Below are 25024 nucleotides of genomic sequence, written 5' to 3' on the forward strand. Positions count from 1 at the left end.
GAAGAAAACTCAGATGACCCAGCTTTCTACTAGCACCTAAACGCAACATCTAAGCACAAATCTGGGAGCTCCCCGGAAGCGTGAAATGAGTCTCAAAAATAGTTGTGCACTCATAACTGGATCTGTACGTAACTGCAGTTTTGTGTGTGTGTATCTGGCGACTTGTGTGTACTTTTTCAACATTTGGAGGCGTAGGAAAAGGTTTATTTTCTTTTTAAGGCTTACAATCATTTTTCATAGATACAACTATCCAAACTTACACACAAAGATGCTTACAAGAGTTACAAATACATTTTTACACACGCACAAATCCTTTTACACACACACAAATACTTTTACACACTCACAGGTAATTTGGAACTATTTTCTCTCCATACTTTTCCAGTCCTCTAAAAAAAACTGTGCATTTAGATTGTGAAATATTGGCACTTAAATAAATAAAATAGTTTTTAAACATTTTCGTTATTTTTTCTGGATTTATTCTATTAGATATTGCCAATAGATTTGAAAATTCAGTAAAAACCACCTTTTTTGACCATGTTTTTTTCTGTTTTTATATTAACTTGTGATTTTCATCATACAAAATCTTATAAATATGCTTTAAAACCTTAATACACAAACCTGTGTTTCAAGCTTGCAGTTAGGCTAAAATAAAAACGTCTGGACAGTTCATCAAATTAATTTGTGTTCGCAGTGATGATATGTTTAATGCCTTTTTTTCATATTTAGCTTGGAAGTCTGATAATAGATCACATTCACTTATACATCTTAATCTTTTAAATATTGCCCACCTTTCATGGTATTGGATGATTAAGAACTTCCCTGTGTCTGCGTGAATGTGCTGTTTTCTCTGTTTGTAAGCAAAATCTCATATATATATATATATATATATATATATATATATATATATATATATATATATATATATAAATAAAGGAGCACGAGAAACTGGAGAAATACCAGGGCCTCAGAGAGGAACTGGAAAAGGCCTGGAAGGTAAAGACCACAGTGGTGCCTGTGGTCATCGGGGCCCTCGGGGCAGTCACCCCCAAACTGGAGCAGTGGCTACAACAGATCCAAGGAACAACATCAGACATCTCAGTCCAGAAATGTGCAGTTCTAGGCACAGCCAAGATACTGCGCAGAACCCTCAAGCTCCCAGGCCTCTGGTAGAGGACCCGAGGATGAAACAAAGACCACCCGCGGAGGGTGAGAAGGGAATGTTTTTTATATATAGTTGAAGTTGAAGTGTGCTGTACATAGATCTCCTTTAAAATATTAGCTAAACATTCAGCTTTCTCAACAGAACAGCCAGAATATCTCTTCAACGATGAATCGCCAGGCCGTAAATTTTTACCATTGTCTTTATGAGGATAAGATTTTATTTCATGCATCTCCAGATATTTCTCAACCTGTAACATTAATCTTTCCTCATCATTTTTTGTTGTTTGTTTTTGACATGAAATAGTGCTACATCGAAATAGGAGAAAAAATTTAAAATACATTTTTCCCAAGAGCACAGACACTTGAAAATAGAACACAGTCGAGAAATATTAGCGGAGGCTGCAGTATAGTGTCAGTCAGTGGCCAGCCAATGGAGTATGTTATACATCTCATGTGTTTTGCTCCTTATAGATTGCCCAGTAACAGTTTTCTGCAGCATTTCCCAGTTTTTCTTAATATAATTTTTTACATTCTGTACTTTCACTTTTATTAATGACACCTGCTGCACTTAAGAATTAAGTCTTGTTGAATGCAGAGTTTTGTTTTTTTCCCCTGAAACCTTATTTGGGCAACCAATACATTTTGAGCAAGAAAAAAAAAAAAAGTGCTACATAATGAATGAAAGACCTCTTTTCCATGTAAGCTTGCATGTCTAATGAAGGAAACCTAAGGTTACAAAGTAACAACACAATTATAACTGCAGGACCTTTGACTTTTATGTTTTGTTGAGTTAACTAACAAAAAGAGCCAATAAACATGAGCCAATTACTCCAGCTGGCTCCCCTTATTGTAGCTGTTATTGCAGGCCACCACTCAGCAGTGGCAGTGGACAATAAATTCTCCCAGGTTGTATGCTTTTTTTTTTTTTTTAAAAAAAAGATATCGTGGGTAGGTTGTACTTTTTATCTTATGGGTGACCCAGTTATGGCTCGTCTACCAGGGAAACGACAAACACACACACACACACACAAAAGTAGTAATACAAAAATTTTAAAATATCAATAAAGCAGTTTGTGGACTTTAATGTTTCTGATGTATTATTTGGTTAGTTTAAGAAATTAGTTTTGAAAATTGTATTCTCAGTACTTGATTAAAAGGAATGTTCACCTAGGTTCTCACAGTCTCCTTATTCATTCCTCAGATTTGGATCCTCCAGGTCCGATGAGGGAATTACTACCAGAACTCTGGTTTGGATCACTTCAAAGAGAAGCACCGCTCTGACCCTCGTCAATGTAGACTGGCTTCACGCCAAATAAATAAATACAAAACAGGACCTTTTGCCAACTATTTTTAATTTGAAAAGAAAGGCAGTTGGTGAGGAGGACATCGTCACAGAGAAGGAGACGAGAAACAGGAAGTTGTACTTTAAACGTGTGCACCGTCATTAAGGTCTGCGCTGCTTACAGGCCGACAGCCGGAGATCAGTTTGTTATTGATGAAAAAAATATAGACAATGTATGTGTGATGAAACTAATATCATAGATTGAAACTGCTGCTGATTAGTTTACTCTGGTGTGAGAGTTCATAAATGCTACTCTCAAGCATGCATCCGGTTTAAATTGGGTCAGCTTTGAGTTAGCATCATTAGCTCTCTCCTGTCGTCTTTATGTTGATTTGCAGTGTTGTGTGCTGATGTCATGACAATGATTTGGGGGTAATTGGTTCTCAACGCTCCATGCTCCCAACTTGGTTGTTCTGCACGTTGTTTTGTCGGCCATGACAGTCCTGGTGATCATCAGAATCTGAATCTGAAGAGTTTTCACTTGATTCCAGAGATCCAGCTGTTGGTTCAGGTTCATACTGGTATGGTTGTATATCCATTACTGCCGTGAAGTCTTCCAGCATTTCTTTGTGAGGCTTATTCTTCCATTTCTACTAGTAAACAACCAGACAGCAATAGATAGCAATGTTCTTGGATCCCCAGCTGACTAAGCTGACATCATGAACCCAGGACAGCAACTCCACCTCCCAAATCACACACGCTGGAAATTGACTCAAACACTAAGAACACATTATCCAAATTTTAGGTCAGAAAAATGGGTCCCTGGAACATTGTGTGGAAGTGTTTAACTAAATAACATTCATGAAATATCAATTTTTTTTTTTTCCATTTGGTTTAAGATCACCTTTGAAGTTACTAAATGATTTGCATAATTGGCCAGGTAGGTCCAAATATGTTTCAAACTAAAACTTCACTTTCTTCAGTTGATTCTTGTTTTTTTTTTTAATGTCACAACTCCAACCCTCCTTTATCTGGGCTTATACTGGAAAAATGATCAGGAAGTACTAAAAATACTCAAAGTTGTTTTAGTTTAGACAGAAATTTTTACTTTTAAATCTCATCATGGATCAGTGAATGGCAGCTTTGCACATGCGTGATTTATTTGCAGTCTGGACACAGAGGGGTGATTATCTCCTGCTGTGGAGGGCTTTGGATCAGGGGAGGGTCCATGGCAGCAGTCACTGCTCACTGAAAAGTGTAAGAATGATGGAGTCGGAGTCTAAAAGTCTTCAATAACACCAGAAAACAAAAAGTCGTTGGATTTGTTTCTTGTTGCTTTTTTGAAAAAGAGTCAGAGGGGTCTGAAAACTCACTTCATATAGCAAAGTCACTGTAGTGGGTTCAGTTTGAATGTAAAAACATCCACACATGTAAAAGTAGTGTCTCGTGACTGATCATAAAAATTAAAACCATGAAGGGTTGACACTGACAAGCCTCTGAGTTTCTCTCAAAGTTTAACCTTTTCATTGATCCTGATTAGAGATGTATCAGCAAAAAAAAGAAAGATTAAAAACAGATGGATGACAGTGGCATTATTGTAAATGTTGTTTTATATTTGTTTCTTATTTGGAGCAAAGAGCATTTACAAACAGATTAAAGATTCAGCCTTTAAGAACAGAAGCCATCTGCAAGACAATGATTTAGTCAAACAAGCATTTCTTTTTCTGTTCTTTGATAATAAAAAATAAACCAGATGTTAATTTATTAACATGGTTGAATGTTTTCTTTGCCAGCTTAATATTTTGCAGCTCTTTGATTTTATCAAAAAACAAAATTCCAAAATTAGTTCATTTGAACAGTTTGACTTCTTAGAATTATGCTGCTCCAATCCAGAAATTAGATTTTCTAATTGATACCAGATCCACTTGTTATGTGGATAAATCAGAAAGTAGTATAGTTAACAGTTGTGTGGTCTTGAAATCTTGACTGTTCAGGTTAGCAAAAGTTAAAAGAAAAAGTAAAATAGTCTTGTGCTGAGGGGGTGTAGACAACATGCAGAATTGTTGGCTCTTACTAAATGGACTCAGATACCACTACACCAAATATTAACTCAATGCCTGGAAAACTGAATGAGTTAGAGCAAAACTGTTTCTATAAAATCCATCCATTGCTTTATCAGATATTTTGCTAATCCTATTGACACACAAACATGCATTATCACCCACCACTGTCAGCTGATAGAAAAGATAAGCACCTAATAGTGTGTGTGGCACAAACTTCTTTTGACTCATCACAAGATTTCCTGTCTTTGTAATTTGTCAGAACAAGGGCTGCCTTGCCTCTGCTGCTGAATGCAAAGATGATCTACTTTATCAAAGGCTAAGCACTGCCAAGTGTGTTTAATTACGCTCCACTGAGGGTAAACCAGCAGGAAAATAAGAGGTGGGCAGGGGGCCACTTTCAATCTGAGGACAGAACTGGAGATTAAACTTGTACAGCTCAGGGAATTCAACAACACATCCAGAGAAAAGCTGAGCCTGTAAAGTGTTAGTGCATTTTGTTCTCTATAGAATTTTCACTATAATACACATAAGAGTAATATCAGCAGAAATGTGTCTAATTCAGCCATGGATCTGCAAGTGAATCCAGCTAACAGCTCACTAAAAAAAAAACTGTTGTTTCTGGCTGTAGAAAAGGCTTTTTAAGGCTGTAAACGGTTAGCTGTTTCCCAAAAAATAAGAAATTTCTCACAATGAGGAAGTAACAAAGAAAGGACTTCTTTCTTAAGCCCACTATAACGTTTATATTAAATTAAGGACTGCAAGACAATGTGGTAAAGTATTAATGCCAAAAGGGTGTTTTCTGATTAACTGAAAGGATGATCTGCTTAAGCCTGGCTAAATTACCATGGTAACAGATGCTGAACCTCTTCCAGAACAGTTTAGGCTTAATTGTCAGTAAGAAGCTCCATCCATTCACTCATTCATTTCCTACTGATATCAGTGGCAGAATAAAACAGACTTAAACTAGATATGCTGTCAAACTTCTGCCTGCTGCAGTACCATTTTTAAAGGATTGTCAAAAAACACAAAATAAAAAAATTCCATTGTCATCTGTTAAACAACAAACATGTTTTAAGTTGAGCCCTAAAACCTCCAAGAGTTGAAGTCAGTCTTGTTTGCAGGGAGAGCTGGTTCCACGAGCTACACGATCTAGTTGAAGTGAAAAGATATCCCTGAACAGATAGTTCAGTAGGTGGATTAAACAGTGGAAATGTCAACATTTTTATCAAAGCCTAAATATGGTGCACTGATTGTAATCACTGACTTTTATTAAAGCATGACAGCTGAACTTTTCTTGCATCATTTTAAATAGTTGGATTTTACGTCTTATATTTTTAATTGTTTTATGGTCTCTTGTGTTGGGTATTGTTTTTAATCACTTTGTGTGCAGCACTTTAGCCAACTTTAGTGTAAAAGGATCAAGGGTTTGGTGTTTGAATCCCAGTGCCAATCTTTGAGCAAGCCTGGTTACATAATGAGTGAGAGAACTAAAAATAAAGTCATATCGGCTTTGAGGTCCCCTGGATTACCAAGGTCTGTGTCAGATGTTGTGGAACATTCTGATGAGAAATGGGCTACTGGAACAAGACATTCATGGACGAGGGCAAAGAACTCAACACTGCTGGAATGCTGCTCTATGAGCAAACCTAGAGAGAGGGGTGATATGGGAAGGATGTGGGATCTATGGAGACATAGGTACCCATCACCCAAATTGACTCAAACAATTTAGGAAAAAACAAAAACACCCCAAAACTTTTCAGTAATCAAGTTCAGTCTGTTTTTTGAGTGAGCAAAATAAATAAAATATGTCAAAAGCCACTTAGAACAAATTCTCAAAGTTGGAAACTTTCTATGGGAATAACTAGGAATTTATGCGAACAAAAAAAAAAGAAACCTGGAATTTAAAGTATTGAAGCTTGGCCTTTAACAAGGATTTTAAATAATAGTTGGGGAAAATATACTTTAGTGTAATCTTGACTAACACAACACATTTGATGCAAGTATACTTTGGTTTCTCTATGCCATTTCTTAATGTACACAGAACATTGCTTACTGCTGGAGTGTCGACGCCACATCCCCTACATGCACTGCGCTTTCCTATGGAAGTTTCAATACCCAACACCCAAACTGACTCAAACAACTTAAGACACAAAGGCTTATTATATTATCATTATTATTATTATTATTATTATTATTATTATTATTATTATTATTGAGGGCATTTTTTGAGCCCAGAGCACAAGACTATTGAAGCTACACATTTGGACAACATAAAGTGATGTAAGCTTTCATATTATTGGGTAAATGTGAGCCATGATGGCAAAAATCAGAATGAGCCCAGGCTAAAAATGAGTCCATAAAGACACCATCTAGCAAGCCCTGAACTTAAAATAGCATTTAATCTTCTTAATTTACCTCCAAATCAAAGTTTACTAACAGGTAGGTCTTCAGAAATAAACTGTTTTTATTTCCCTTTGAAACTGACCATTTTTCTCTGCCAGCTGCTGAGTGCAGGGAAATCCCTTTGTATAATGTCTGGCATTATGGTAAAGCTTGAAGATTACCTTTTTGAATATAGGGCCGGAATTTAAATGGCATCATTCCAGACCAATAAAATGATAGTAGATGTAAAGTATTATTGCAGAATTGCAACAGTTGCTGTCTGAAGAAACAGGCTTTTAAATTCCAAATCACACATTGTTGTTTCTACTCACCACCACTAGATGGCAGACATTTTTTGTTCAAGTAAGAATATCAAACAAAGAACAAGCCCTGAACCAGTGACGGTCTTTAAGTGCACAGATTTGTTGCAGTGTGTTTCGGATCAGTTGAGAGAATACTTCCTTAATGCACCAGCTGAACTTCCCATGGAAAGTTCTTGGAAATGTACCGGAAAATTTCCATCCCTTTGCAACCGGATTCGTTTTGAGTAATCAAAGAGATGCCATATCCAAATTTTCAATAAGGATGAGTCCTCTCACCACTCACACAAGGTCAGTTATTAGTAAACTTGTGCTGATGACAATGTAGTTGTATAAACAGACAGCCAATCAGTTACTTTATGGAAGGTCAGTGGTGACAGCAAAACCAGGACCAAAGAGGAACTCATTCAGACTGCTACTCTGATCTCTGACTGAATGGGCTAACAGAACAGGGAAAAGGCAGGAAAAGGCAAAATGAAGGTTTTTGTTGTTACAAAGCCAGGTTCTTCCTGTAACCACCTATTACTGTACAAATTTATAGGTGTACAAAATGTACACAAGGTGAAACCAATGTGGGTATTTGAAAGTCGATACATGTGTGTGTGTGTGTGTGTGTGTGTATATATATATATATATATATATATATATATATATATATATATATATATAAATAAATAAATAACACACACACACACACAAAATTGTGTTGTTTTTTTTTAATTAATAAGTTCCGTTGCTTTAATATATGCAACTAATGTATTCTCTCAGAAACAAACAGGAAAAGCACATTGTATGAAGAGATTCTGGCTGTGGACACATTTTCTAGACCAGCCTTGGAAATTGGGTGAGACTGGGTATGGGTCAGAACAACAAATGTAGTAATATTCTACACAGTAAGAATGTTTATTTTAGAACTTCGCTGGCATTTCTAACCAACTCACACACACTACTGATTTTAAGCAGCAACTGTTAACACAGTCATACACTTGTTTTGTGTATTTGTACATCAAATTAAACTAACTAGAAGTTATATTAGGATTATTACTACAGAAATGTCATCTGAGCAGCAATCATGCTAGTAGTTGAAATTTTGACTTAAACCAAAAGCAAATGTATTGTAATTTTATTTCAATTATGGTTCAAACTTATGTTTTATTATCATAAAACTGGTCTTTTTGTTTAAGGTTATCATTCCCTCAGAATCCACAAACCAGCTCACACCAAGCTGAGACCTCCTTATAAAGTTTTGCATAAACTTTTTAAAAAGTTTTCTTCCATGGCTCTATAGACATTGGAAATTTAGAATCACTAGTTAAATTTGCAAAGGTCTGAGTGAGAGTGCATAGTTTTTCTATCCATTCAAACAGCATTAGCATTGAACATGTTTAACTGTGATGCATCAGTCTCAGCCCATTTCCCCCCTTTAACAGTGAGAAAAAAGCATCACCAGCATGACCCAGGGACACCATTCAGACAAGGTGACGGGTTTGAAACAGTCATGGTAAACAGAAGTGATTGCTATGTTGCTATTTAAAGAGGAAACCAACAAGATTGTTTGATTAAAAACAGATGTTTAAAGTAAACGCAAGACACGAGACATGAAAAGTCTCTGAGCAGACACAGAAAGCTGATAATGAACTGAACATCCACTGATGTGTCAACGTTGACTTTATCATGGCACGCAGTCACCTCAAACAAACTTGGCATTTGTTCCAACCATTCACTTATTTAAAACAGACAGTTAACACACTTCTATAGCACTTATTTTAGAACGAACAGTGGGAACACTCAGAACGACAACTGAAGGGAACATTATAGCAACCATCTCAGTTTGCTTTACTACCTGGTAAAAGGAGTCAGCCAGAATCAAGTTGGAACAACATACTTTAACTGATATAATGGTTTCTGCATGAGATTTAAAGTTAGCCACCACTGTACAAACTCATTTGTTTTTCTGCAATCATTACTACAGTTAGCACTTTACAATTCTGCTTGGTGCCGACCAGATTTAGGCTTTTATTCAGAATATGTTTGGTTCTGTATTTTTATTAATACAGATTAGGTCACTCTTAAAAGTACCAGGAACATAAAGCAACCTGTGAAATACAAAAACCAGAGCAGAATAGGTGATAAAGGTCTAGCAGTGTGTATCAATAAAGAGCATTGACAAGCCCATGGAAGCCCATTATAGTTTTATAGTATTCGGGTTGTTCTTTTACCATTTGTTTCTTTCCACTGCTAAACTAGAGTAGCTTTTTACATCCTTGGCCTGTGCATGCTCTCCACATCTAAAAAGAATAAATAAAACTATGTGAATAACAAAGTCAAACTCAAAGAGTTAATGTTGGTGTATAAATAGCTGCCTCCAAACATAAAGTAAGGTTATGGGTTTACAACGAACACAGAGGCTATGGAGATAATCTGAAACAACCAGTACACAGCCCCGGGACATGACCCTACAGAGAAGGTACAAAAAATAAACCACCAACAAGTAGGTCAAGTCGAGAAGATCACGGAATGGTTGCAATTAACCTGTGTGACTTTTTCTTTTTTATAAATCAACAGAGGCACAAGTGAAAGACTACAACACATCTCAAACAGCTGTATCATCATAATTAATCAAAGTTAAACTTCTGTTTTTCTTTTATACATGTTTAATGATCAGCATATGAAGCAGGCTGTCAGAGGGCTACAAGTTCATGGCAAAAATAAATAAAATGGTATGACAATTGCACTGCACAACTCATAACATGCTGCTCCCAACGTCCACAGATGGGGGTTGTGCTCACAGCCCAACACCGTGCAAGACGCCTGGCATTTGCCAGAGAACACCAGGATTGTGCTCTTCATAGATGAAAGCAGGTTCACACTGAGCACATGTGACAGATGTGACAGAGTCTGGAGACGCCATGGAGAGCGATCTGCTGCCTGCAACATCCTTCGGCATGACTGGTTTGGCAGTGGGTCAGTAATGGTGTGGGGTGGCATTTCTTTGGAGGGCCGCACAGCCCTCCATGTGCTCACCAGAAGAAGCATGACTGCCATTAGGTACTGAGATGAGAACCTCAGACCCCTTGTGAGATCATATGCTGGTGCGGTTGGCCCTGGGTTCCTCCTCATGCAGGACAATGCTGGACCTCATGTGGCTGGAGTGTGTCAGCAGTTCCTGCAAGATGAAGACATTGAAGCTATGGACTGGCCCGCTCGTTCCCCAGACCTGAATCTGATTGAGTACATCTGGGACATCATGTCTCGCTCCATCCACCAACGTCACGTTGCACCACAGACTGTCCAGAAGTTGGTGGATGCTTTAGTCCAGGTCTGGGAGGAGATCCCTCAGGAGACCATCCACCACCTCACCAGGAGCATGCCCAGGTGTTGTAGGGAGGTCATAAAGGCACGTGGAGGCCACAGACTCACTTTAACGTGTTTTAAGGACATTACATCAAAGTTGGATCAGCCTGTAGTGTTTTTCACTTTAATTTTGTGCGCAACCCCAAATCCAGGCCTTCATTTGTTAATAAATTTGATTTCCATTTATGATTTTGTTGTAAGCACATTCAACTTTGTACAGCACAAAGTATTCAATGAGAATATTTAATTCATTCAGATCTAGGATGTGTTATTTGAGTGTTCCTTTTATTTCTTTGAGGTGTGTGTGCGTCTCAAGCATCATTTAAGTAGAACCACTTTTCCTGATATAATTTAAAGAAAAAAAAAAAAACCCTGAGAGGGGTAGAATGGCACATAGCTCTTGTGTACTCATCTGACCCATCAGACTTCATCTCTTTATGATTAATCATCAACACAAGCCAGCAAGATTAAACGAGTCTTAAAGGCGAGCTGCAAACACTGGTTTCATCCAACGACATGGTCAACATTCAGTCTGTCTTCTAGAGAATTAGCCAGTTTCACTGGTATTATGGATTGTTCTGCTTTAAGTGTTTAAATTCTTTTTCTTTTGTGAAAGTATTTGACTTAAGGTCCTTCAGACAAAAAGCGCTCAGAGAAGAGCTCAATCATGGCTGTTTGTGCAGAAAGTCAAAAACGGGTTGATAGGTAAACACTTTAATCAAAGAAAAAGCTAAATAAAGACTGTTGATCTTTCCTAACAAAGAGAAAAGCCTTGTTCTGAGTGTTTGATGCTAATCTGCAGCTCGAGCCGGCCAACGTTATGCAAACATCTCTCTCAACACTTTAAAGCAAAGGTCAAGAAGTCTCACAAAAATAAAAGACGACTTACTGAAGAACCCGAAGAGGAAATTTCCACTAGGAATTTATTGAAACAGAGTTAAACTCAAAGATGTTGCTGCAAAAAGACCAATTTCCAAAGAACAGACACTTCTCAATCCTAAAATGTTCAACAATTTTATAAAGTCAGTTTTAAATCTTCTCAAATGTTCCCATTAAAAGGGTTTCAGCAGTATGAAAAGGGCCGTGGCTTGTCAGGAAACAGTTCCTCACTTCAACTCATCAGTCAGCTAAAAGCCCAGGTGCCCCTTCATCAAACACACACATATTCCTACTATTTGGCTTTTAATGTTTTATTGAAAATATGATCACACTTACTGCATGTCAAAAAAAAAAAAAAAAAAAAAAAAAAAAAACTTAAGCAACTCTTGCACAAATATTAAATGCTACTGAAGACTTGAGATAAGCATATACAGACAAAGATGGGGAGAAGAAACAAAACAAAAAAAAAAAAACTTGGTATGCAAATAGTAAGTAGTTTATTTAAAATTCTAGATGAGTAAAAGAAGTTTTCAGAAGTCATCTTGAGTTTCAGGAACATTTTATTCAGTTTACTGCCACATGACTACAACAACAAGCATTGTTGGAATTCTACACAATTACATTGTTGCCATGTAGTCCATGCCTGGAAAAATAAAAAGAACCCACAGATCATTGTTCTTCTATTGCCACTCAAGACTAAACGTCCACCAGTGTCTTCCTGGTCCTTAAACTGCAGAATGCCTCTTTAAAGAGACTCGCTTCTTTACATCCCAGATCTGGCACCATTTTGATTATCCAATTATTTATTAAATCCAGATGTGCACTTTGTTTGGAGTGATTCAGAGCGGATTGTGTTTTATTACTCATAAAATGTCAACTATTATCCTCACACTTCAAAACAAGTTGGTGCTGTTATATAACACGTAATAAAACCTTACCTTTGACCACGTGAAAACACAAACAAGTTCAACATTGCCCAAAAAACAGATGGCAGATTATTGCTCGTTATTTTTGTCAAGTATTACACGTATTTACGATTAATAAACAACTAAAACTGGTGGTTCAAATGCACTTAGAGAAGGGACAAAATTATTGCCGTTTCTGGTCAAGTCTTGTAATGATATTATGGAATATTGAGAGATCTGTTAGTGCTCAGAGAGTGTCATCAGTGGCTCTCCACTGCTACCACAGACACATTTAGCTCATATAGCCACTTGTGTTGGCTAAAGAACTGGGGTGACCAGTTGGAGCCACTGATTACTCCCAGTTTCACTAAAAATCTAACCAGTGGTTCATGACATTTTGCTTATGGAACGCACACACAAAACACCCTTTTGCCTTCAATGATAAACACTGTACATAATAAAAAGCCTAAAGAAGCAGAAATTAGCTAGAAATCAGCCTTTTACAAACTTGTACTGATGCTGGAGTCACACATGAACCCTCAGTATGTCAAAGCTGCTTTTACTGCAGCCATACAGCCAGCTGTTCAGTCTCTCCCAGCTGAACCACACTGGCCTCTTTGAGCATCCACTGCCCACAACAAACCCTCACAACCATCATGACTGCCAATATCACACAAAGACACCATGTTACTACAGCCCACATTAAGGAGATTTTGTGTGTGTGTGTGTGCGCGCGCACACAGGGAGGCTCAAAAGATTCATGTTAAATAAATAAAAAAATGGCTATTCTCATGTTGCAACCTGTTTCCACTTTTGATTAGATGCTTTCACAATTTTGTTGTTCTTGTAGCAATATCGATGCAAAGGGGTCAGTGTGTGTGTGTCTCCTTTCCCCTCCTCCCCTTTAAGGAACCAGAGGGACAAGCACGAGACGTGCCTGGGTGACGGGGTGTCTGGTGCTGAATCAGCAGGTCACAGGTTGTGTAATCCCTCACACAAACACACAGAGAGGGTGGTGCGCTTCCCAAAGAAACTTGGTCAAGCAAAATAAAGAGGCCCAAAAGTTGCATTACAATTGTGGCTCGTCTGACTTTAAAACCTCGTGCTGCTGATCAGCATGTCTGGATGGGCTGGAAAACTTGGCTCTTTACAAAAGAGTCTTTGGATTTGACAGGAAAGGTTTGTCCAGAACACACAACATGAGGAACTCCATTAACTCAAAGACCTGGCCTCTTAGAACTCAGGAGGTTCTTTAGGTTGATTAGAAATACTTTACCAATAACAGATCATCTGCCTCACAAACAGCTATCTGCTTGTTCTAAAATCAACTGTCAGTCCTTCAAGAAATCCAGGAGACAAAATATAAAAAGGGAGGATGTGCAGGGCTTAAAGTAGACCCAGTCAGTGTGAAAGAACAATCCAACAAAATCTGACAGCTTTTTAACAGAACTGTTTAGCTGGAGGAAACATGAATGCTTGCAGCCACTTGTGCAGAGGTGTACCGTTGAACCAGCTTGGGATCGACACCAGACAGAAACTGCAGCAGGGGTTTACAGAGTGAGCAACAAAGACTTGAAGTTAGCTGGATTGAAACAAAGTCAGATAAAAAACAAAAAGGTGGAGAAGTGGCTAAGAGTTGGTCTGTTTAATTGACCTTGTCTGCCTGCTGGCAAACTTTATTTACCAGCTCAGACACTGCCGTTACGTTTAACAATGACAGCTGTGCTAATGAGAGGTGGGAAAGACTGGCAAAATGTCAGCACAGCGACTGATTAGTCTTCGTTTTCCTAAAATAATGTCATGTCCAGCTCAGTGGTCCTCTCTTTTTAAAATGTTCAATTAATTATTGCTCACAACATGAAGGATAATAGTTGCAGTAAAACGAAAAAAGGACTTAACATTTTGTTTGTTTCCTCAAATATTTACTTTGGACACAACAGCAATACATTTTAATGGAGAACAAACAAAAACACTGCACTTTTTGTTGAGGTGTGCAGGAGAAAATCTGCGTTATAAAGCAGATATATGCAATTATTTTTTCTGTTAAGTTGTATTTGTTTAATTTTGAAATAAAATCTCAGTAACTTGATGGTTGTTCGTTTTGGGGTTTTTTTGTTTCTTTTTAGAGAAAATGTTTTGTTTTTCTGTAAACATTTTATTATGACCACACAGTCAGATTCAAGGTTTGTTTTTTCTAATTCCTAATTTTAATTTACCCAGAAATTAAAATTACAAGATAAAACACTGAACAACTTCAGATTATTCAGACATGAAATGTTTTTGTTTAAATGACAGACGTGAAACTCCAAACTAACAGCTGCCCGTTTACAGCCAGCATTATTTGTTTCTCTGACTACCCACCCCCACCCCTGTTACAGGTAAAAGTCGAAGGTTTCTGCAGGCAGACGATGAGCAGCCGTGTTGATCTGCAGCTCTGACACTCAGGTTAGTCGCACACTTTAAAACTGAAACTACTGCACTGATTGATGACACAAAAAAACAAAAACATTTTTAAACTATATTTTGCTGTAAATTTGAGAGAAATCTGAATTGGCTAAAATCAATATCAGCTGGTCAGAGCCCAGAAAACCCAGAATCAGTGCCTCTCTTTATGAACCTAAAACCCATCTGCTGCTCACACGTGTGCCCTGATGGCTGTTCAACACTGGCCCACTCCTCCACAGAACCACTGTCAGACCTGAGTGGTACCAACACCTGTCAGTCACCCATTCAACTCAGCCAGTAAATTAAATTTAAAATAATCGAAATTGTTTTTGAACAACGGGTTTCCCAAACTTGTCCATAAATTTTTTTTAAAAGCAATTCAATATGCACATCTGGAAACATTTGTTTTTCATTGAAGCAGCACAATATATGGAACATGTTTCGATAGCAGTGTCATCCAGGGGGAGATGGGAGCAGAGCTGCCAGTCCTCCTCGTTGAAAGGAGCCAGCTGAGGTGGTTCAGGCATCTGATTAGGACGCCTCCCTTTGGAGGTCTTTTCAGGCATGTCCCACTGGGAAGAGATCTCAGGGCAGAGCCAGAACTCGCTGGAGGGATAATATATCCTCTCCGTCCTGGGAACACCTTGGATCCCCCAGGAGGAGCTGGAGAGGGTCAAAGGGGAGAGAGATGTCCGAGTTTCTCTCCTGGACCTGGTGCCTCCACGATCCGACCACAGATAAGAGGCGATGGATGGATGGATGGATGGATGGAAGTGTGCAATTTTAATATCATGAAGGATCACCCCCTCCCCCCACAAAAATAAATAAATAAATTCAATAGGCAATCAGATGGACCCCACAGTCAGCATGTGAGTTTATTGTAACTTCTATTTGCCCTGCATTATTCAACACCAATATGCAAGCACGTTTTTAATATTGTGCCGCCCCATTTTCAATATTCACAGACTCTTAAAAATCAATCATCTCAATGCCAACTGAATAAACAGCCTCTGAATTTTTATTTGTGACAATGTGAGCTGTTATCTTGAATTCTGACCAGAAGAGGAAGAAAAGAGCCAGCATGTGAATCCAGTTGTGACAACAAGCACCTTTCCTTCCTGTGCCGCTGTACCACTGTCCCACTGCTGCTGGTCAGAGCCAATAAATCTGTGCAGGTCAACATGTTACAGACTCCTTTAACCCTGCTGCCTCATGTGTGTACGTGGAAGCTACAGTAAAGTATTTAGGAGCCCACAGCAACAAACAGCCACTTCCTACAACAGAAACCTCGGCTGCACGCACGTGAAGGCACATGTTGAACTTCATTTAAAATTTGATTAATTCAGCTTGACAGTCGACTAACCCCAGACTTACGGATTCAGGTGGAGGTTTCTCGACTCAAAAATATATACTGTGTCATTCGGCATCTGTAAATTTCACGAAGCTTTTTATTAATTCACTTAACATAACATTTGCCTTAGTTTGCTCGCTGTTAGCCAGTACCAGATGTGTATGATTAGCAACCGAGCCACTGAGAGTAAAAATGCCGGATTACTCCGCCGAGTCTGGCTTCACTCCGCGGACAAGTAGAGACAGCCGTGGAGCAACAAGTGAGCCTTACCAGAGTTTGTTCATACTGCAGGGCTCGCTGGTCGGACCCGTCAGCCATGGTCCTGCTGCCTCTGGAGGAAGGCTTTCCGGCTGGGAAGTGCCAGGAAACCCCGGCAGCGATGTCTCCGTGTGCTCGGTGTGTTACAGCACCGAGCTGACTCAAGAGTCTGTACAGGAGTCCACTACAGGAACTCGAACTACAGATTGTGCGCCGGTTACACCAAAACCCCTCATTTTATACATGGAGTCCTCAGGGAAAAGTCCCGCCTCACACGTGTTGATCCTCCCATCAAAGACTGAAGGAACTCCCTCTGAGGACCAAAGCTTTCCATCAGCAGAAAGGTTTCTTCTAACACGTCCACTGTCCAGGAAAATACGGAATCGTCCCGTATTTGAAACTAAATATATTATGGGGTTCCATTAGTGCCAAAAATATGTTTATGTGTCTATGTAAGGCGTGTATGTAGCATGCTATGTATATGTTAAGTGATATGTTAGGTGTAAATGTAAAGTGACATAATGATATGTGCGGAACATAGACACAACGCAGTATATGGGCATGTTACAATACATATACACCTAACATATCACCTTACATATACACCTAACATATACATAGCATGCTACATACACGCCTTACATAGACACATAAACATATTTTTGGCACTAATGGAACCCCATAAGCATGCTACATACACGGCTTACATAGACACATAAACATATTTTTGGCACTAATGGAACCCCATAATATACACGTTCCTTATTAAATTATTAAGGAGCTTTGCTCCTGGTTTTTCAATCCAATCTGTTTATAAAAGATGAATTAAACAGCGATTTTGTGCTTAAAGTTATGCTGATAGATGTAGAACACAGAATTATAATTTGCTTAATTGAAGCTATCAAGAAGATTGTTGTTTAAGTTGCTTTTTGTTTGAACATTTTATTTAAAGTGGCAGCATTTTTCAAACACAAACTAGAGAAACTGCATTTTCTGTAAAACTGCAGTGTAAATGGGAAGTGCTGAATAATTGTTGAAATTTGTAAAGAAGCAGGAACGGAGTTTGAAAAGCTAAAAGAAGCAGAACACTAGCTAAAAATTAAAAGATGCAAAATATATCTCAAGTTTAAAAACATCCTTTAAAGCTAAATGTAGCAAAGGGCTATCTACAAGCTGAAAGTACCAAAGGCTAACTAAAAGGAGAAAAAACAATTAGATTAAGCTAAAAGTAGTAATTGCTAGCTGAAAGCCAAAAGTAGCGAAAAGCTAACTAAAATGAACAAAACACTGAAAGTAGCAAAATACTAGCTAAATGTAGCAAAGCTAGCCAGATTTAGCAAAAGGCTAGCTAAACGTAGTAAAACTGACAGTGATTCTTCTTATTTATTTAACTCCTCTGACATGTTTGTCTGGTAAATGCTCAGTTATTCCTCTTAGTGGTAAAAACGTCTCACAGCTAAACAAAAAAGTCCTCCTCCCGTGTAAAACACCCCATTGTCTTGTGATCATATTGGGATGCACTTGCATGAAGCCGTTGGCCTTTTCCACAGTAGACATGCTGACATGACTTGGCAAGAAATATTCAGGTGAAACTAATCTCATTAAGTGTCAAAGTAACAATGCCTGCAGCCCGAGTGCACAATACCAGGACCGTCTCAGCTGAATGGAATGCAGTCACCATTTTACATGTAGCGTGTTTAAATATTTTTCTTTTCTGAACCACCCACAGTAAATATGTAAAGTATGAATACTACTCATATTTATTGTTTAATAAGAGACAGGTCCAGATGAATTTGTTTGAATGGAGAAGTACAAGATGCACTTTGCAGCACATGGAACATTATAGGTTTGTTAACGAGAACAATCTGATTTAAAAGTAGATAAAAGCAATAAAGCATCGAGCAGTACTTGGAACAAAGGCCTAGCATTCCTTGAAGGAATGAAATTCACCGTTCACCTTTCATGCCAGAGTTTTACACTAAGATCAATTTATTATGCAAAGAGAAGCTACAGCCTGTCCATTTTGGTCAAACCTTGAAAATGACATTATGTGCAATCTCATGTGATGTGAAATCTTATGAAATGCGTTAGCACTCAAAGGATGTTTTTGGATGACTCAGTCACTTCCACAACAAATTTTAGCTAAATATCTGTAAATCTGACTGAGTTATAGCCATGTTTGTGTTTCCTAAAGTCAGCTGGCTGTGACATCCATCTTGAATTGGTTTAACTCTAAATGTACAGACAATGATTACTTTCTGAGTTTCATTAAAATCTCTGCAGTGGCTATAAACCCCCTCTGTTAGATATTAGCTCAGTTAACATCCTCTGCACTCTAAAGGACAACATCCAGTTCAACTAATTAACAGACCTATATTCTCACATGTGGTTTACCTGCAAAATGATTGCATTCCCATGTGAAAATTACTTTTTTCACTTGAACTTGTGCACTTTGGTTTTCCTTTTTACTGGAGTGTGGCTAAACTAATCCTCAAAGCTCTGTGAAGATGACAAAGATCTGCTCTGTTGAATGGAATACTATGAAATTGGGACTGCCCACAAACATCTGTTATACCCAGGGAACAAAACCCTGTGGCCCTCGTGATGTCTTATGGATTGGCACCAAGACCGTTAAGATTAATTCTTTAAGAAGTTCACAGTCACCTGGAATATTCCTGGTATTGCCCACAAACTGTTTTATGGCAGCCTACTAAAGAGTTCAGTCTGATCTGAAGCTTTGAACTCATTTTAAGACAACTCCATATCTACACCTGAGATTGAGTTGATGGATGACATGATCCCCAGAATTCACACGATGCACTCAATGGTTTCTGTGAAGAGTCTCATAAACTCTGGTCCTTTTAGTGGCTTCTTGACATTTGATCCAGCTTAAGCATCACTGTTCACAAAAAGCTGGTATATTTGACTTTCTTCTTATCAGTCCTTTCAGAAAATTAGCACCCAAATGTGGCAAAAAAAATTTAACCATTGTAAACAACCATGCCTGGCCATATTGAAACCACAAGAAATTGTCTATTTTTCTGGATGAAACTCAGAAAGGAATCATTGAATGTACCTCTACAACTGGTTAACTTATGGAGTTAATACCATTTAAAATGGCTATCTTAGTTAGGCATCCTTAGCAAACACAGACATTTAGTGTGTTAGTAGCTAAGAGTCATCCTCAGCACATACTCCAAGAAACTGAATGTGCAAGACCTGCTTTTAAAACATTATCATTAATATTGAGTCAAATGCCTCTGTCTGATAGCAAAATATCCCATAAACCACAGGACAGATTTTAATGAAACTCTCAGAAAGTAAACTTTGGATATACATATCTCGCAACATTATGCATTATTGCATGAGGTTGCACATAACGTCATGTAAAAGGTTTGATGAAAACTGCTTCAACTCCGTCATTTCTCTCTATATGATGTTCGTTTAAAGTGTGGCATGAAAGGCGGTGGGCGATATGCATTCCTTCCCAAAAGGCTAGGCCTTCAATTGTACAAGATGATTTTGAACCCGTACAATTATCCAAAGTTCCTGAAGGACAACTTTGGTACAACTATGGATTCTTTTCCAAGAACCAGACTATAAACAAGACCCTTATTTATCCTGCATGTCTAACTCACATCCACAGGAAAACATTCCTCTCCGAAACGTGTTCTCATAAGATAAGTGTCAAATATTGATCTGTGGTGAATCCAGACTTTAAAGTATTAGTAACTGGAATGTTTTTATTGGACGTGTTTAAAAGTCAACAGTTCTCCAGATTTTACCTTAAGTAAAATCTTTTTTTCCTGAGGTCAAACTTATGTTTGATTTAATTTGTCTTCAGAAATCCTATACCAAGAATGTGAAGTGTTTGATGTTTTTTAGCAGTGGTGTGAAACAAATACAGAGAACCGATTCATAGCTGTCAGCAGGGACTTCAAACTGACACAGAGCTACACAAAAACACACACTCAAGCCCAGACTGACAGGAAATATGTGTGTTATTCAGGGCAGGTTAATCATTACAATGGAACTGCATTATGGGCAGCTTGTTTCAAAATGTCACGCTTTGTGGTGTGAAGTGCTTATGAAATCAAGTTATGTTTAAATGTTTGTGTGTGGTTTTTATTGAACTAAACATTACCAGTTCACCAGGATGTGACCCAAAGACTTCAACAAATCACTTTTTGTAAAATTTCTTAATCATGTTTTAAATTTTGTCATGTCCTGAGGAACAATTAGAAAAGTTTGATCCAACGCTTGGAAAGAAATGCAATTTTTTTATCTGATAAAATGTAAAACTATGATGGCTAGAGTTCAATTAGGCCCCTGGAACAAACCAGTCAAAGCAGGTAACTCTTCCTGTGTGGGAGGATAATCCTCTCTAACTTCATTCTTTGCAGGAAATCTGTTAATATGAAGAGTTAAAAGCACTGTTTATTATTCCACAGGGACATTAGTCTTACTTCTTCAGTTGTTTAAAGTTACGCAAGATTTCCAAGAAAGACATAATGGAGAATGACGAGACGTATAAGATAAACAGAAATACTGATGATGAAGCTCAGCCAACCATCCATTTTTCCACCACGTATCTTTAAGTATTCACCCCTCTTGGCCATTTTTTTTATTTTTGTTCCCTTACAACCTCAAATTAAATTATTTTAAAATTAATATTCACTAAAAGCAATAATTTTCAAAAAATTCTCCAGATTAACAAAGTTAAATGGGGAAGAATAAACATGTTTTAATTCATTTTTATAAATATAAAAAGTGGTACATGCATCCACATTCAGACCCCTTGCTTTCAAGCTCCAAACAAGCTACATAAACTGTTAAATATGATCCACCTGTGAGTATTTTAAGTGTCAAATGATCCACACCTGTTGGAGTCCCCCCCAATCAATAACAGTTCAATACTTTTAAATAGTAAAGGATAGCATGAAGACCAAAGAACTCTCCACACAACAAATGAAAGAAACTCATTTCCAAAGAAAATAATTACAATGTCAATAAAAATTAACTGAAACAGACTGGCTTGCAAATTATGAAAATCTTTTCAAATTAAGTTTGAACAAAGTAAACTTTTCAATAGGATTTCTGCAACAAATGTTTAAAACATAAGGAATGCTGCATCAAAAGACTAACAGTATGAAAATAGGATAGTTGCTGTGCACAGATGGATTAATCCAAGAATGCAGGTTGACACGAGGAACTCAAGAATAAATTTAAAATCTTTATTTTTAAGAAACAAAAGAAAATGCTGACATGGCAACATAAATACAAAACACAAGTATTTCAGAACAAAGTTTCACAAGGAGACAGCAGAACAGATCAAGGGCACTACAATGACTGAACAAATATGAATGCAGGAGAACCAAACATATGGGCTGGGGCGAATGAGATGAGCCACCTGGAACTGAACTAAATGGGGAACAGGTGAGGATGGGAGCAGAAAATGACCAAGGAAAATTACTGAGAGGTGGCAGAAAACACAGGGAGGCACAGGGAGACTAAACCAAAGAAGAAAAACACAGGGAATACAAGAATCACAAAAAAAGAAAGAAAGAAAAGAACCCGAACATGATCATAAATCAACCAAAAACTCCAAATCCTGACAAGGATTTTCTCAGAGTAGTTGAGACTGACATCTGTCAGAAGGGAAAGGGTTTACTGCTTAGAAAAATATATTAAGAAAAAAGCTTGTTCTTTTCTTTAGAACCTTCTTGAAAACCTAATGTGATAAGAATGAAAGAATCTTCAGATATTTTAGTAAGCAAAAACTGAAAAAGTACAATATTAAATGACTGTGACATTTGGGTCTTCAGGCAGAATTCTATAAACATCATTCTGCTTTCCAGGATCCATTAATACAATAAAATCACTGAAAACCAACCAGTTGTGCCCACAAATACCATTTATATTTAAAGGTCTAAAATTCCTTGAGGGAGTACATATTGCCTGCTGCCTTTCATGTCAGAAATTTAAACTAAGTCCATCTTATGTTGGGAAACTACAACATAAGATGAGTCAATGGTCAAACCTTAAAGGGGACCTAGGCTGCAAAATTCACTTTTTGCATGTTTTTGTACTTCTATTTGGGTGTCTGCTGCTTCTAGAAACAGTCCAAGCACAAAAAAACCCATCCAGTCGTTTTTTGGCCATAAGTTAATGTTTTCTGGTGTCTGCAAAATGACCTGTTTCAGGATTGTTGCGTCACAATCCCCGTTACCTAGCAACCCCAAGCCGAGCCCAACTGCTCACTTAGCAACCCAAGTGGAGCTCCGCCCACTTCATTACAGGAAGACCGTCATGTTAGTTCTTCTGGTTTTGCTGCTGAACAATGTCTGCTGGAAAAGGAAGATGTTTTGCGTCTGTCCCGACCCGCTACCAATCGGGTTTCAGACCCACTTATTGCTGCTGTCCCAAAGTCCGAATCCTCAGAGTTTGAATTAATAATGATATAATTATGCATCAGATCCGCACCTTTAATCCTTCAGTGAATTTTTATATTTTGAGATGAGACACTGAGTTGGGGGGCGTGGCCAACAGCAGCTAATTTGCATAATAGTGACGTAGCCCTAAAACCGCTCATTCTGAAATGAGCTCAGAACAGGCAGAACTGATCAGGTGAAATCTCAATATCTGAGAATGATTTTGTGTATTAAATGTAATGAAGATGTTTTGTACAGCCCACAGACCTGTCCTGACTTGTTCAAGGAAGCAGAATAGGTTCCCTTTAAAACTAATTTTATGCTCAGTTTCATGCGATATTGTGAGAGGTCATGCTCAAAGTATGTGTTGTGTATGACTCTTAGCTAATAATTGCTGAACTTTTAGCTCAATATCTGTAAAATTAAATGGGTTATAGCTGTTTTGTATTGGATAATGTTAATTAGCCGTGACAGCCATATTGAACTGGTTGACCCCAAAAGTTAACCATTTGTAGGTGAGCATTTACTGATTACTTTTTGAAAGTTTTTTTTAAATCCATCAAATGTTTCTTGAGATATTTTGCTAATAGATGAGCAACATTGACTCCAACAGTAATGCAGACGTTTTACACAAAGATCGTGTTCAATGAGTGCCACTAAGAGTACATGTTGGGACTGACTCTCAGCTTCAACTTCACCACATTTTAGCCAAATATTTGTAAAACTGACTAAATTCAAACCAGTTGATTCCTAATGTTAATCAGTTGTTGAACTTTTTCCACTGATTCATTTTTGAAGGAATCACTAAAATGTGTTCAGTAGCTCATGACGTATTTTGGTATCAGACATGCACACAAACACAGGCACAGGCTAGAACCAACTATCCACCCATCCATTTTCTTTACTGCTTCTCCTTTCCGGGTCACGGGGAGCTGGTGCCTGTCTCCAGCAGTCACTGTGTGAGAGACGGGGGACGCCTGGACAGGTCGCAAGTCCATCACAGGGACACATAGAGACAAACGAGACAAACAACCATTCACACTCTCACCTAGGGACATTTTAGAGTTACCAATTAATAGTCTGTGGGAGGAGGCGACAGCTCTAAACACTACACCACCGTGCCACCCACTATATCATTCTAAAAATTGGACATAAATGAGATGCAGTAAAGTTCCCATTTGGGTTTAACTTTTGGTTCCTTTTCTCTAAACGTTTGTTGAAAAAATGATTTGCTCTGGTGCATCATACCCTCCTCTAAAACGTGGAAGTTGATTTGTCTTTAAAGAGGTCACTGTAATTCCCACCACAGTGTGAAGCCCAGCTGTAACAGACATACGACAGGCTTTGTTGCTTCAGCAGGACCTTTTGACCCTTTAAACCAACTTTCCATGTGGACGAGAACATTTGGGCCACACAAGCAGGAGGGCGTGATACGCCATCTTCTGGACTAAAGTTGAAAGACTTTATTTTATCAAACTATTCTTAAAGCACTAATAGCTTTAAAGCACTTCACACATCAATAAAATGACACATGCAAAACAAAAAATACAACTAAAACATTGTGAGGTAGTTTAATTATTCTTTGTCTCTTCATAAAATTTAAAATTTATTATTCCTAAAGACTTTACTGTTCATTTTCATTTTATAAAGCTACAATTGCACAGACTTGTTTGAATAAGGCTATATACATGAATTTAAATGCAACAATCTGATCTGTTGTTCTTTATTTATTTATTCTTTGTGTTAATTAGTTTGTCTTTTTTATGTAGAATAACCTTCACCCTGGTTTAAACTTCTCAACAACTTTACCCCTGAACTGTCTGATGTGTTCCTTGGTCTTCATGATGCTTGATCACTGGAATTGTATAACAAACCTCTGAGGGCTTCACAGAACAGCTGGCTTTATATTGAGATGAAATTACACACATGTAGGCTGTTTTTACTGATTAGATGAGTTCTGAAGGCAGTTGGCTGCACTTGGCTTAGTTCAGGGAGTGAAGGAGGTTGAATACAGATGCACACCACATTTGTCAGATTTTTACTTTCCTCTTAATAATGCACTGCTTTACATTGGTCCATCACAAAATAAATCAATGTAAATTGACAGAATGTGAAAAAAATTCAAGAACTATAACTATTTTTCAATGTCCTGTCATTCAAAAAAGGAGGATGTAAATTGTGCACTTATAT

At 37.9% G+C, this 25024-nt stretch overlaps 1 protein-coding gene across 5 annotated transcripts in view; it reads right to left on the minus strand.

Annotated features, from left to right (window-relative positions):
* Nucleotides 1–16746, minus strand: part of clcn2b (chloride channel, voltage-sensitive 2b) — a 204581-nt gene extending 187835 nt beyond the window's left edge. For 3 of the 5 annotated variants that reach the window (XM_017436971.3, XM_017436969.3, XM_017436972.3), the window contains exon 1: nucleotides 16416–16744. In XM_017436971.3, coding sequence (XP_017292460.1) covers nucleotides 16416–16463 — 48 coding nt within the window. In that variant the 5' untranslated portion in view covers nucleotides 16464–16744. Of the gene's footprint in view, nucleotides 1–16415 lie in introns of all 5 variants that reach the window. The other 2 variants (XM_017436968.3, XM_017436967.3) reach the window with 1 other exon arrangement.
* Nucleotides 16747–25024: the final 8278 nt, after the last annotated feature.

This window comes from Kryptolebias marmoratus, linkage group LG2, assembly GCF_001649575.2.
Source record: "Kryptolebias marmoratus isolate JLee-2015 linkage group LG2, ASM164957v2, whole genome shotgun sequence".
Lineage (NCBI taxonomy): Eukaryota > Metazoa > Chordata > Actinopteri > Cyprinodontiformes > Rivulidae > Kryptolebias > Kryptolebias marmoratus.